Source organism: Cynoglossus semilaevis, chromosome 5 (assembly GCF_000523025.1).
Source record: "Cynoglossus semilaevis isolate Cse_v1.0 chromosome 5, Cse_v1.0, whole genome shotgun sequence".
In the NCBI taxonomy this organism is placed as follows: Eukaryota; Metazoa; Chordata; class Actinopteri; order Pleuronectiformes; family Cynoglossidae; genus Cynoglossus; species Cynoglossus semilaevis.
In genome coordinates, this window is record NC_024311.1 from 1,442,626 (window position 1) to 1,457,008 (window position 14,383).

The 14,383-nt window shown below is 38.0% G+C and overlaps 1 protein-coding gene across 1 annotated transcript in view; it reads right to left on the minus strand.

Annotated features, from left to right (window-relative positions):
• Nucleotides 1-14,383, minus strand: part of LOC103378645 (neural-cadherin) — a 230,504-nt gene that overhangs the window by 153,923 nt on the left and 62,198 nt on the right. Inside the window, exons 5-7 of the mRNA XM_017032353.2 lie at nt 9,728-9,839; nt 4,646-4,895; nt 565-707 (exon numbers count right to left, since the gene is read on the minus strand). Coding sequence (XP_016887842.1) covers nt 565-707; nt 4,646-4,895; nt 9,728-9,839 — 505 coding nt within the window. The remainder of the gene's footprint in view (nt 1-564; nt 708-4,645; nt 4,896-9,727; nt 9,840-14,383) is intronic.

Sequence of the window (14,383 nt, forward strand, 5' to 3'; positions counted from 1 at the left end):
CAGCCACTAGAGGGCACTCTAGGCTTGTGTACCAGTATTTGCTACTCCTGTACCGCTGAAAATGTACATGTTGATTATTTTCACACTGACAGCCACTAGAGGACACTCTAGGCTTGTGTACTAGTATCTGCTACTCCTTTACCACTGAAAATATACATGTTCGTTATTTTCACACTGACAGCCGCTAGAGGGCACTCTAGCTGGCTGGTGCGACTTATACTCCGGAGCGACTTATATATGTTTCTTTCTTCTTCATTATGCATTTTTTGGCTGGTGCATCTATCCATTCATCCATCAATCCATCCATCTATCTAGTTTTAGTGGAGTACACCAGGGATCACTTGGAAACGTTGGTGTAGTTCCTAAATTATACTTAGAAAAAAAAAGAACATTGTTTTGGCTGGTGCATCTATCCATTCATCCATCAATCCATCCATCTATCTAGTTTTAGTGGAGTACACCAGGGATCACTTGGAAACGTTGGTGTAGTTCCTAAATTATACTTAGAAAAAAAAAGAACATTGAAAAAAGAATCAGAGAAAGGTTAAAACCAACATGTCTGACCTTTCTGGTTGTCGATGACAAAATTCCCTTCCTCGTTTCCTGTGGAAATTTTATATGTGATTCCATCTCCATCAGGATCCTTTGCCAGTACCGTGGCCACAAGTGTGTTAGGGCCTGCGTCCTCTGAGACAAAGGTGCGATATCTACGAAACAGAAGGAAACAGTTGTAGTCATCATAGTAAACAGAGAAACCACATACAGAAAATGGATGATGGCATTGTCCTATGAAGAGGTGACTAACACTGGTCGATGGAAATTTCACTAGTTTCCATGCAAGTTTTACTGAGAGGAGTGGACAAACGTGTCATCTTATTGCGCTATACCTCGGAGACAGTTTAAATCACCAGTTGCAGGCCATACATTGGATTGTATTTTGCTTTCTTTCATTGTTTTGTTGTTTTTTGGGGGACTTTTTTGCCTTTCATAACAGCTCCCAGGTGAGGTCAGTCAGGTAAGTCAGATTCTTCTGACATTATTATGTCCTAGATACCACGGTGTTAGCGTCAGTAAGTGACAGCGGTGCCTATCTACAGTATGTGAGTTCCAACTGACAATCTAGTTACGTCGCACCGTAGCAATGGAACACCGATGTTAGTCCAGATTATAGTGTACTAAATCAAACCACGATATTATAGGACTGAGAAAAGATGAAACCTGGGATTTAAGGAATTCAGGTGATAGGGACCAAAGATACATCCAAGCAAAACAAAGAGAGCAATGCAAAAAAAAGTCAACAAGTCAACATCAAGACTAAAACCAGTCATTTTTACTATCCTCCTAAACAGGATTTGACCTTAAAGCCCCACGAATTGAACCTGATAACATGTATATTTTTATTTGTTTTTATAGTTGGGCCCGCCCAACTATTTGAGAAGTACTGCCCTAAAGACAAAAACCTAAATTGTGGCAAAAAAACCCAAACCTCTAAAGTATATAAATCGAACTGCAATGTTTACTGTAATAAAGTAGAGTAATATAAAACAACATGAGAGATTTCTTTCTTTCATTTTGAATCTACTCCAATTTCTGACCTGTTTTGGAGTCACTTTTGAGTCTTTTTCTTCTTCTAATTTTTCTCTTTTTTGTTTAAGTCCTGTTGTAATTTCACACTTGTTTGCAGATCAATACTCAAATTGGGCCAAACGCTGTGCTCTGCTTCTTGATTGCGTTGTTTCTCTGGCGTGCACGTTGCACATCGATCAGACAGACTTGCCCTCCTGGTGGAAGGAACCGTTTGAAATAAAAGGATCATTAGATAATTGCTTGTATTTTTCCTCTCACCTAAAAAAAAAAAAATGAAAAACTCTACTCCTGCAATCCTCTCTCCAATTTTCAATTATTGACCCTGCAATTACCTACGGCTCTCAGTTAGTCTCATGTGGTTTTTTCTGACTTTTACAAGTTGAATTACATCATTTCAGATGCAGAAACATGATTATACAATTTTGGGTTTTTTTTCAAAACTCTGTAACTTGTATTTAAATTAACTGCACTGAAAAAAAACAGCAGCATAATTGTGGGTCTCCTTCAAATAGGTTGAAATATATTCTTGAGTCTCCGTGCAAGAAGTTATTTAATTTTGAAAACTTTTTTAAAAAATGTTGCATTTGAATAAAACATTCGAATCTTAAAAAAAATGTTTTATATATTGTCATGGTTTGGTAGTAACTCGAGAAGTTATTTAATTTTGAAAACTTTTTAAAAATTCGTTGCATTTGAATAAAACATATTCAAATCTTTAAAAAATGGTTATATATATTGTCGTGGTTTGGTAGTAACTCATGAAAGATTGTCAAAAACATTTGTTTAAAGCTAAAAAAAACGAAAAGAGAAAATTCTGAACCAAAAAACAGGAGTCTCCGTTGGTCTTGAAACAAAAACAGAACGTTCCGCAAACATCCTGGACATCCTGAAACAGAAGTTAGAAAAGTCTTTACAAAGGTCTTGAAAGCCACTAAGCTTTTTCTACTTCATATTAGGACTGCGCCTCCACGCAGCTCCGCTATCAGCAAAGTAAGTCTAATTCCGCTCTGATCGAAGCACGGATCAATGGAAATATGTCGGAGAAAAACACAAATGAACACTAATTACTTTCTAACCAGAAGCATCTTTTAGTTTTACTCTCCTTCTGTGACCTCAGTCTGATGTTACAGGTACAATTCTGAAAACGAAATTACTGAGCTCATTTAGTTTGGACTGATGTGAGAAGAGGTAGAGCAGGTGTGGACAAACTTTTTGACTCGCGGGCCACAATTGTCCTAAAATTAGACAGGCGGGCGGGTCAGGAGCAGATAGATGGAGAGTTTGTGCGAACTAAGATAAATGACATGTAAAAGTAATGCATAAAGGCTAAAATGCTTTTAACATTTTCTACGTCATCTATTGGGGAAATGTGGGTATTCCAGGGAAAAGGCAGAAGTATAATCGTAATATTAATAAAATATGTCATTTGGAAAAGATTGGCGGGTTGGATTAAAAGGCTGAACGGGCCGCATCCGGCCCCTGGGCCTTAGTTTTCCCATGCCTGAGGTAGAGGATGGAGAAGGAGCAGAAAAGTAGAGGGAGTGCTTCATCAGCTTAAACACTGTTTACTCAAAGTCATTTTCAGGAACTTGATTCTGTCTGTGTATTAATATCTGTTTCCTTATGTAGTACTTTTGTCTGGTTAATTTACGCTCAGGTTTAATTAATTTCACAGGCCGCCAGCCTGACTGTACAGCTGATCTTCAGAGAACAGAAGGCAGAGAAGGAGGTGGTGAGGTTGATTTCCTGGTTTGTTTCAGCCTCACATCTTCTCAGCTACTTGTTAAAATACCACAAACAAACACATGAATCACACTCACTGAAATATTCATGTGGATAAGTTACACTGAAGAAGAAACAAGCGGAGAAAAGAGAGCGAGATGAGCCGCCGCAGGTAAAAAAAAAAAAAAAAAAAAAAAAAAAAAAAAAAGGCCAAAGATGAGACGAGAGGAGACTAAAACAATACCAGGGTTCCTTTCTTCCTTCATTTATTTCCTTCTGTCCTTCCTTTCTTTCCTCCTTTTGACTCATGGATTAATTGTTTTCTTTTAATCCTCTCTTGCTGACTTTGAATTGAAACTTTATTTTCATTGATTTTCTTCATTTAGCATATGGTTCTGTTTCGTCTTTTTTTCTTTCTTTTAAAGCCATAGAAAATTTGTATTAATTTTTTTTATATCGAACACTACCTTCTTCAATGTGTAGGGCCGTCAGAATAGTTGATTTATTTGAGAAACTAATCAGTTTTAAAATCCCAACACAGTTTGATATTATTTACACACGCTAGAAGAGATATCATTTCGCCAAAGCGCTTTGAGCTTTAAATACTCCAGTGCGTTTGTAAGACAACAGTTTCACCAAGCGCAGGGCAGTTAGCCAGTCTACAACTGACAAGATGACACACACAATTGTCAACTGGGATGCCAGGGATTTTAGATTCATCCAGTTTTTCACATTATCAATTCCATCATTCGGAAAAGTCACCTATAAAAAAGGGCAGAAAATCCATATCAATCCATTTATTTGTAATATTTGTTTTTCTGTTCCAGGGATTTATATTTTTTGATTAAAATCAAAGCACAAAAATTGTAATAATTTTACAGTCCTAATAAATATACCTTGCTATTTTGCCATTACCACTAAGCAGTTGGGTTTGATAGTGGCCCCTAAACTGAACTGGTGTAAAAACCACCTATAAAAATACTATATATAGTATGGTATATATATACATATATACATTTTTTTCTTGATTTTCTAAATTATTTTTAAACTAATTTTTTTGTTTATCATTATTTAACCTAGAAATGCTTCATTCAATCATCTCTGACTGCTGTCTTTGTTTTGTGTATCTTTCAGCTATTTCTAGGATAACCTTATTGATAAGTGTTTTAACTTGATTCATTTTATCTGACTTCTCTATTACTGGTTAAATTCTAGACTTCCTTTTAGAATTACTTTGTGTCCTTTTTTTTAATGCTAACAGTAAATGTGACAGACAGGCTGTGATGTTGTTTTACTGATACCAAAATGTTCAGTGAAATCCTCATATCACACTTACACTGGTTGTGAAAACTCCGGAGCCTCGTCGTTGACATTAGCCATTCTGATGCGGACTGTCGTTGTTCCGGTGCGCGACACAGCCCCTTTATCCACAGCCATTACCACAAACTCATACAGATGGTTCGGTCTCTCATAGTCCAGGGGTGCAGCTGGGAAAATAGTTCCATGAGGAGAAATACTGAAGTCCTGACTCAGGGTGTAGAAGGTCAACTCCGCATTTTCTTCTGAGTCGCAGTCAGTAGCTGATACTATGAATGGAAAACAAAACAAAGAAAAACATGAAATAATGCGCCAACATTACCTCCGTGAACAAAAAACATCCAACACCAACAATCACAGATATTTATTTCTTTGTTCATTTACTGAGAATTTAGAGGCCATGCGAAAAAAAACCTCAAGCTTCAAATACCATCTAAATGGCCACCATGCTACTGAGGAGGCTTCAATTTCAGTTTGAAAAGGTTTGACACCTGGCTGATGTCAAAGCATGCTCATCCAGTGCAGTGCAGGGCAGTATATATATAGGTTTATGGCTGACAAGCTGACTGACCCAAATGTCATATAGATTGTGAGGGACTGTAGACTGATTATTATTGTTGAGGAAAATGACTTCCACAAAACTTTGAAAGAAATTCTCAACATATATTACAAGATGGACAATAATAAATGGAATCCGCCAACTTGATAAGCAAAAGTTGTTAGGACAAGTTGTTTCCTCTGTGTTTTGTCATGGAAGATCATTATCAATTACGATCAACATATACTTTAATATGTATGTACGTATATATAGGGATATATTTAGGGATGTCTGATAATATTGGCCGACTGATATTATCGACCCGATATTAGCATAATTATGTAATATCTGTAAGAATCGTTATCAGTTTTTTTACTCCAATAATGAAAATGCAATAAAGAAATGCCTGGGTCTGGCCAAATGATGATGTTTTTGGGAAAAACGGCTGTATAAGAAAGTGAAAGTCACTAGATGGCAGCATTGCAGCTCATTTTATTAATCTATTTTGACAATTACCAGGCACTCAATAGTATTTCAATTTTGGTGGCGGGTGGGGGGGAGAAACTTCTCTCCCAACGGAGAAAATAGTGAGAAACATTGTTTAACCGATCACCATAGTGAGCAGGTGACACTTAACTTCCTTAACCACCAGGCCACTACTGCCCCGCTATATCGGTATCGGTTGATATCGGAATCGGAAATTAAGTGTTTGGATAATATTGGATATATAGTTAAAGTTAATATCGGACATCCCTATTGTATGTAGGTATATACATATATACATATATGTATACTTAAATATGTATATAGAGTATATATTTAAATTATGTATTTATATATTTCCTAAATATTATCATATTACATGTATGAAGTGCCTTTATTCAAAATGTGTTTCTGTATTTGTGCATGTAAAACCAATACATTGTCAGCTGAGTAATCTCTGTAAGCAGAACATCTGCTTATTCAAATCCGTGCAACTGTTTCGCTTTAGCGAGGGAATGGAATGGAATCAATGGCGGAGAGAACACTCGACGTGTGATACAGATGCATCAAATGACAGTTTCACTTTAACTTCAAATAAAACCAAATAAAAGCACCAAAAACCTAATCCTGACTCTTTCTCAATAGGAGAGGAAGATTTTCATTCCGAAGCTATTTTCTCCGGTTGGAATCAGTCTTGCCGTGTTTGTCTTTATGCAGGTAAAGCAAGTAATGTCTGGTGTCGTTCCAATTTTCGGAGGCAACTCAAATGGGTTTTCTTGCAAAGTTTGAACAAAGGAGGTGTTAGAAAACACCTAGAGTACAGAGAAAAGGTGAAGAGGATTGTGTTAGTGCGTGTTTTCACTGTGATGAGCATGTGACATCATCAACATCATCACTGCCATCATCATTACATTAATCAATATTAAATGTGGGTCAGGATAGCAGATGTAAAAGTCATGCATAAAGGCTAAATTGCTAAAATGCTAAAATGCTTTTAGCCTTCTCTATACCATCTATAGCGAAAATGTGGGCATTGCAGGAAAAAGGCAGAAATATATTCACAATACAAACCAATTATATAATTTGGACAAGTGTGGCAGGCCAGATTACAAAGGTGAAGGGGCCGCATCACGCCCCCAGGCCTTAGTTTGCCCATGCCTGATCTACAATGTTACAACATACAGAGTAGGTTTTTATTCCACCGCTGCCTCCATCATTACGTGCGTGGTTTGGATTTCATTAATGTTTCACTGAAACTAGACCAGACACATTGATAGCGTTAGCCAGTGTATTCAAAAAATAGCTAACGGGAGATTGATGAAAAGAATCTAAAACTGATTACAGAACAGGTCTGTGTCCAGTGGTGGCAGTCAAACACATCTCTTTCTCTCTCTCTCTCTCTCTCACACACACACACACACACACACACCGCACACTGGGGAGTCAATATTTAATTTACTAAGTACAGATTCTAACTCCTCTGAGTGCTGTTTGGACTTTTATTTATCTTTTTATCAGCAGCTCCCTCTCTGGTCTTAAATCTGAATCCTTATTGTTTCTGCTGCTGCGATGAACATCTCAGGCTGCGCCGGTCTCTGATTGTTTTCAAGTTAGTGGTCTGTGTAGCTAAGAAAAAGTTGAATATACGTTTGGAGGTCATCGACACTTTGTTAACTGACTCAACAATGAAGTTATTGGTATAACAACATTAGGGATTATGAGATTTTTAGGGAATTTGTTTCTGAGCTTTAAAATCAGTTAGCAAAAAGTAGGTAGAGAACGGTAAAAATAACCAAAGAAAATTATTAAGAGCTAATCCAGATATGTATCAGTGCAGTGGAACACCTAGATACGAGTTCCCCAAAATACGAAATAATAATGCGACATTTAGCTCAACCGAGGACTCGCATTCACTCAGTCGCATGGCATGGGGAAGCAGCAAGCTCTGATTCCAAAGCAGCTTTGGAGTTTGTCATAAACTCTTACGCTTAGTGGCCCCGACACTCTGTTGCGCTGTCTCGCTCAATGTCCCTTGCTTGGTTATTTTAAATTTTTACAAATAATAATGATTACAACGATAAAAACAATACTATAAAATGTTTTCTTAATGACTATTATTATTTTATCTTATCAATATATTTGTTTATATCTATGTTTTTGATGTTTAGATGGGGGGATTTTAATTTAATTAATTAACAGTATATTTCTTAGGTTTTTTTTTCTTTCTTAGTTATTTTTTAATGGGGACAATTCAATGTACATAAGAGAGAATCGACACGAGTGCTGTTGTGGAATGGATTAAACTAGTATCTACAGCTCCCACTGTATAAAGTAGCTTAAATGATCATAAATGATTCATTAATCACAATTAATCATTAACATGTGTAGGGACTGTGTATTAATGTAACAATAAGTAGATGGAGGGTGGGATGATTAGGTGTACACACAGATAATTAGCTCATACTGGCCTAAAGTGCCTAAAAGGTAGAAAATAAATCATTTCATTGACCTTGATTAAATAAATGTGTCTTTTAACTCACCCTGCAGCAGAGATGTAGCCGTGGTCACCGTCTCGGGAACACCCTCTTTACTGTATATGGACTGAAGGAACTCTGGGACGCAGTCGTTTTCATCCACGATAACAACGCGAACCTGAAGGTGGAGGGACGAGAGACATGAACAAAAAGTCACCTCTGTGTCTTAACAGACTTTTGCGCTGTTCCATTAAACAGTTACTTTTGTCGCATTCTGTAGACCTTGGATGTCCAAAAAATTTTTTGTAAAAAATATATTTCACCAAATAGAATTTTTAGGGAATTTGTTTCTGAGCTTTTTTAAAAAAAAATGGGCACGATGATAAGGAGAAAAAGTGAGAGAGCTTTTTCAGGTCTGTTTGTTAAGGTTTTGATTCTACTGAAATAGGCAAAGATGATTAAAATGTAATTAAAGCCCAACAAAATGGCTTCATATGCTTACCAATAATATTTATAATCAGCAAATACAAGGCTAAGCATATTAGCATCATTCTGTAATATCGGTAGGAATTGTATCGGTTTTATCTTCGATAATAAAAACTCGATAATGTTTAGTTTAATTTGTGGAATGCCTTTAGTGGGCGACCACAATAAAAGTAGGTTATCTGGTAAGTCCACAACAGGAGATATGTGATGTTAACCAAATTATTTTTGGGGAAAAACAGCTGCATGTATTAGTATCAGTTGATATCGGAATGGAAAATCCAAGTGTTTGGGCAATATCGGCATATCAAATATCGGCAAAAAGCTAACATCAAACATTGCTAAAAAACACCGCATTCTACAAGCCAAACTAAGAACAACAACAAAATTCAGGAAAAAAAACACTTGGCAAGCTTGGTAAGGATTTCTGAACATCAATAGAAGCCAAATAATAATAAAAAAAACACATCAGACACAAGTCTGATGAAGGTGAGTTGGCACATCAGTTAGCAAAAAGTAGGCAGAGAACAGTAAAAATAACCAAAGAAAATTATTAACAGCTACTCTGGATATGTATCAGTGCAGTGGAACACCTAGCTACGAGTTCCCCAAAATACGAAATAATAATGCGACATTTAGCTCAACTGAGGACTCGCATTCATTAAGTCGTATGGCATGGGGAAGCTATGAGCTCCGATGCCAAAGCAGTTTTGGAGTTTGTCATAAACTCTTACGCTTAGGGGCCCACGACACTCTATTGCGCTGTCTCGCTCAATGTCCCTTGCTTGGTTATTTTACCAATTTTTACAATTAATAACAATGATCGACACACGAGTGCTGTTGTGGACTGGATTAAACTAGTATCTACAGCTCCCACTGTATACAATATTATAATATATTATATCCCACTGTAGCTTAAATGATCATAAATTAATTATTCATTAATCACAATTAATCATTAACATGTGTAGGGACTGTGTATTAATGTAACAATAAGTAGATGGAGGGTGGGATGATTAGGTGTACACACAGATAATTAGCTCATACTGGCCTAAAGTGCCTAAAAGGTAGAAAATAAATCATTTCATTGACCTTGATTAAATAAATGTGTCTTTTAACTCACCCTGCAGCAGAGATGTAGCCGTGGTCACCGTCTCGGGAACACCCTCTTTACTGTATATGGACTGAAGGAACTCTGGGACGCAGTCGTTTTCATCCACGATAACAACGCGAACCTGAAGGTGGAGGGACGAGAGACATGAACAAAAAGTCACCTCTGTGTCTTAACAGACTTTTGCGCTGTTCCATTAAACAGTTACTTTTGTCGCATTCTGTAGACCTTGGATGTCCAAAAAATGTTTTGTAAAAATTATATTTCACCAAATAGAAAAATGTATCTAATGTACTTCTTTGCATTAAATCAATGGGTAAATATACATACATTTATGTTTTGACTGTACTGGTCCGGCCCGCTTGACATCGATTTAGGTTGTATGCGGCCCCTTAACCAAAATAAGTTTTACACCCCTGCTGTAGATGAATCACTCACCAGAAAGTTCATAGAGAAAAACTAAATGATTAGTGTGCTAATAATCTCCAGTTTCCTTTTACCTCGGTGACATGAACTGACCTTCAGCTTCAATCAGATACAGCAGAGAACATGCTCAAAAATATTGTAACTGAATCAGTATTTAATCAGTTCTATTTGCACTCTCACTCTCACCAACTGGCCTGCGATAAAGTCTCAAGGAAAACTGTGTGTTTTATACATGAAGTTAGTTACACACTGGGTTGATGTTGTTTTCTATTTGAAACCAAATCATTTTATTTTTTGCCTTTTAGCAACAAATGAATGGGGGTTTTTGGGTCATATAAAATATAAAAATTGGTTCGGAGAAGATGTCCATTTATGTCAAGGTTAGAACAATGACTACTGCGGGAACCAAATGAATTTTTGTTTTTCTCATCTCTTTGGGTCTACAGCCTTTTTCATGTGACTGTAACCCAATATTAACCCCAGTCCTGTCACAAAAGAAAGCCTCAGACCGTCTGCCTCCACGAGCCTACAATCACTACAACCTCTTTGGGTTTATTTAGCCCAGCAGACTAAGTGCTTCCACTGCTAGTGCTAGTGCTTCTGTTGCTGGACGCTCAGCAGATTGGCACCAGACTGCAATAATGTTTATATATATATATTTTTTTTTTTTTTTTTTTTAAATCCCAACAAACAATGTTAGGGGGATGGTAGTGTTTGTCAAGGAGATGTGTAAGAGTATAATGCTCTTCAGTTTGTCAGACATATGAAGATAAACACAAAGCAGACTTGAATTCAGGAATCAGGAGAAATGAACACAAAGGTAAAACTGAGAAGAGTCTAAAATATTTCCTACCCACAAGGAGACACGTATAGTTTAGGATTCTAAACATACAGTAATAGTAGTAGTAAAAATGTATTGAAGGTTTAACGGAAAGGAAAGTCACGGTTCAGTATGTGTCTTGGTATTGACATTACAGTTTGGTACATTTTTGGGACAAAAAAAGAAAATGTGAATGCACAAAAGAATTGGGGCAGCAGTGGACTGGTGTGGACTTGCGTCCGGAATGTTTCAGGTTCAACTCCACAAACTGAAGTGCACTGGGTGCAGAATGACCTCCTGCGGGCCACTGGTGTGAATGGCCAAAGAATCGGAAACAGACTTCATGAGGGTGGCCTGAGGGCACAATGTCCTGTAGTTGGCCCTGTGCTCACCGTCCAGCACCGTGGAGCTCCACTGGCATTTGCAAGAGAACACCCGAAGTGGCAACTCCACCACTGGTGCCCTGTATTTTTCACAGATGAAAGCAGGTTTCACTCTGAGCACCTGTGATAGTTGTCAAAGAGTCTCGAGAAGACAAGGAGAACGCTATCCTGCCGGCAACATTGTTCAGCTTGACAGGTTTGGTGGTGGGTCAGTGATGGTCTGGGGAGTCATATCCTTGGAGGGACGCACAGACCTCTACTGGCTAGAAAATATCAGTCTGACTTTCATTCGGTATTGGGATGAAATCCTTGAACCCAAAGTCAGACCCTACGTTAGTGTAGTAGGTCCTGGGTTCCTGGAGATGCACAACACATTGTCCTGGTCTAGGTAAAGCTTCCTGGTGTCTCATTATGTCCCTGCTGCTGGGACATGACATTTATTTCATTTAAATTACGCTAACATCTTTGTTAACATCTAATTAATGTAAGGTGACTTGAGCATCAAGCGATTGTGTCATTTTTTTTGTATCATTTTTCTGCTCTGCATTAACAAGTTTCCACTTGACACACTTTGAAACCATGGCTACACAGGTGTAGCGTTCGGCATACGCCTTTATTTGTACGGAACACCCTGTACCGAACGATTCAGGACAAATACCATCCATTCATTTTCATTCGCTTATCCGTTACCAGGTTGCAGGGGCAGCAGTCGTCACCCAAATCACATTGCACTGTACCGAAACCTTCCTGCAGGTGGTGAGTCCACTGGAAGGTACCAACCGCCCTAACCGGGATTTGATCTTGCCCAGGAGGTGAAACCTGGGGTTCCACACCAATAACAGAGACATCGCCTCTGGGCCAAAGCGCCACTCAGGACAAATACATGTACGATTAATATACAGTACACGTATACCTTCACAACACGCACAATATTCCTTAGTGTATGATAACCTAAGAAAATGTTCACTGTTACATCTCACTGCTTCACGTAAAACCGTGTACTGTTTTTAGATGTGGATATGTGTGAACAGCTAGCTCACGAATAATTTTGGTACCAGATTTCTAAAGGTTTTAAATTGCCTGCGCTGAGGTTCATAGAAAAATAAGTGAAGCATCAAAGCGTCTTCTGATGTTAATCTACCTTTCTGGCTGAAATGCTTGATATTCTATATACAGATTAATGTCAGTGGTAAAAACTGACCAGCAGCTCATAGATTTCCCTAAAGAAAACTCAAAATGTTGGTGTACTGCAGACTCAAGTGTTCAGTTGTAAATTTAAAGAGAATATTTAACATTGAAAATCAGAAAGTATCAAAAACTTGCAGGAGTTGACCAACATCCCCTGAATGCTGGGTTGTTTCTCTCTCTATGGACTTTAGGGCAGGCCTTTTAAAAAGGCTAGAGGTCTATAGAAAACAAAATACCTGGAGTACATTTTAGCATTTGTTAAAGCCAGGGGTACTGAGTTCTGATATGTGGGGAATAGATTCTGTAATATTAGATAGTCCATCAGCAAAGAGAAGTCGGGAAATCCTTGGAAAAGAAAGAAGGAAATCTGACCATATCTGCTCCTGGAGGAGATTTAGGGTATTTTAACCATTGGCTGTCAGTCTTACTTATCCTCCTTGTGTATTTACATTCATGTAGGGACTGGACATGTCGGTGCAAGGGCCCATAATGATATACTGTATATGATTTCACTCACTCTGTATGTGTGTGTGTGTGTGTGTGATTTCGAAGTCTAAGGAAAGGCAAGATGGAATAAGACGGGAGGAGAACGTCAGGCGTAATAAAGGGAGATGAGCTCTAACACACAGATACACGCATGCACGCACACCCCCACACAGGTCTCGGGCTGGTTAGGTAACTAATGGTGCTGCTGAGTTATCACTCCTGCAGGGACGGAAAACTTGGAAACTACCTGCAAATTAAAGCCATGCTTGGTTGTTCCAATCAGCAGGGCACCCCCATTCTCCATCACACACACATACACTGAATTTGGTCACATAAAATTGATTCAGAAAAGGCAGGACACTGGCTTGGTACTAAAAGGATAGTTCAGATGGGTTTTGTGTGTGTGTGTTGTTACACGAGGTATTTAATGAACAGCCATACTGCAGAGGAAACCCACTTTTCACGTCACCCGAGCTTGGAAAGAAACTGCATCATCTTGATCTTCATCTTGCAATTTCCTTTACAACAACATAAAAGTCTGTGTGCATTTATATAGCTAACAATGTCCAATGTTCAGGTCTTCCATATTTTTTGATGGTCTACCTATCTATCTACCTATCTATCTATCTATCTATCTATCCATCCATCTATCTATCTATCTATCTATCTATCTATCTATCTATCCATCTATCTAACCATTATTGATATCGCTTATCTATTTAATTACTTATTAATTCACTTCAATTCTCACTCTGATAGAAAATAAATTTTCACTCAGAGGTGAAAAAAACTTTCAATTTTTAATTTTTTTAAGTTTTCATTTTTTTTCTGTGACTGACCAATATACACAACCGTGCGGTTTCTATCTGGATTTATAATGAAAGACAAGACAAGGCTTCCAAGACAAGGAATACCTTCTTATTTCTGACTTTTTTGTATTTCTTTTTCCGAGTCCAAGCATTTATCTTGTTCTGGTCACAGCTGAGTTCAGTCAAACTTTCCTTCAGTCCTCAGAGGATCAGCGCTGAAGGGTTCAGGACAGATCAGTTCAGTAGGACATGTTTGAGCCTTAAGCCAGAGTCCGGCTGGAACTCTGAGACCGGATGCAACAATGCCCAGGGCTCCAGCCTCTGTTCTTTATAATGTCCACTCCGACAAAATGAGGAAGTCAGCATGAACCCCTGGGCGGACATTTAGGAGGAGAACAGTCTGTTGCGGTTTTCAGGCCCTTCAGGCTTTTATGTTGAGAAACATGCTGGTTTTACTATCAGCACAGGTTGTGGATTTCATTTGGCTTTTTTTATGTAAAAATCAAGTTTGGCTATTTTACTGAACATTTGTCCATTTCTGGGCACATAATGTATA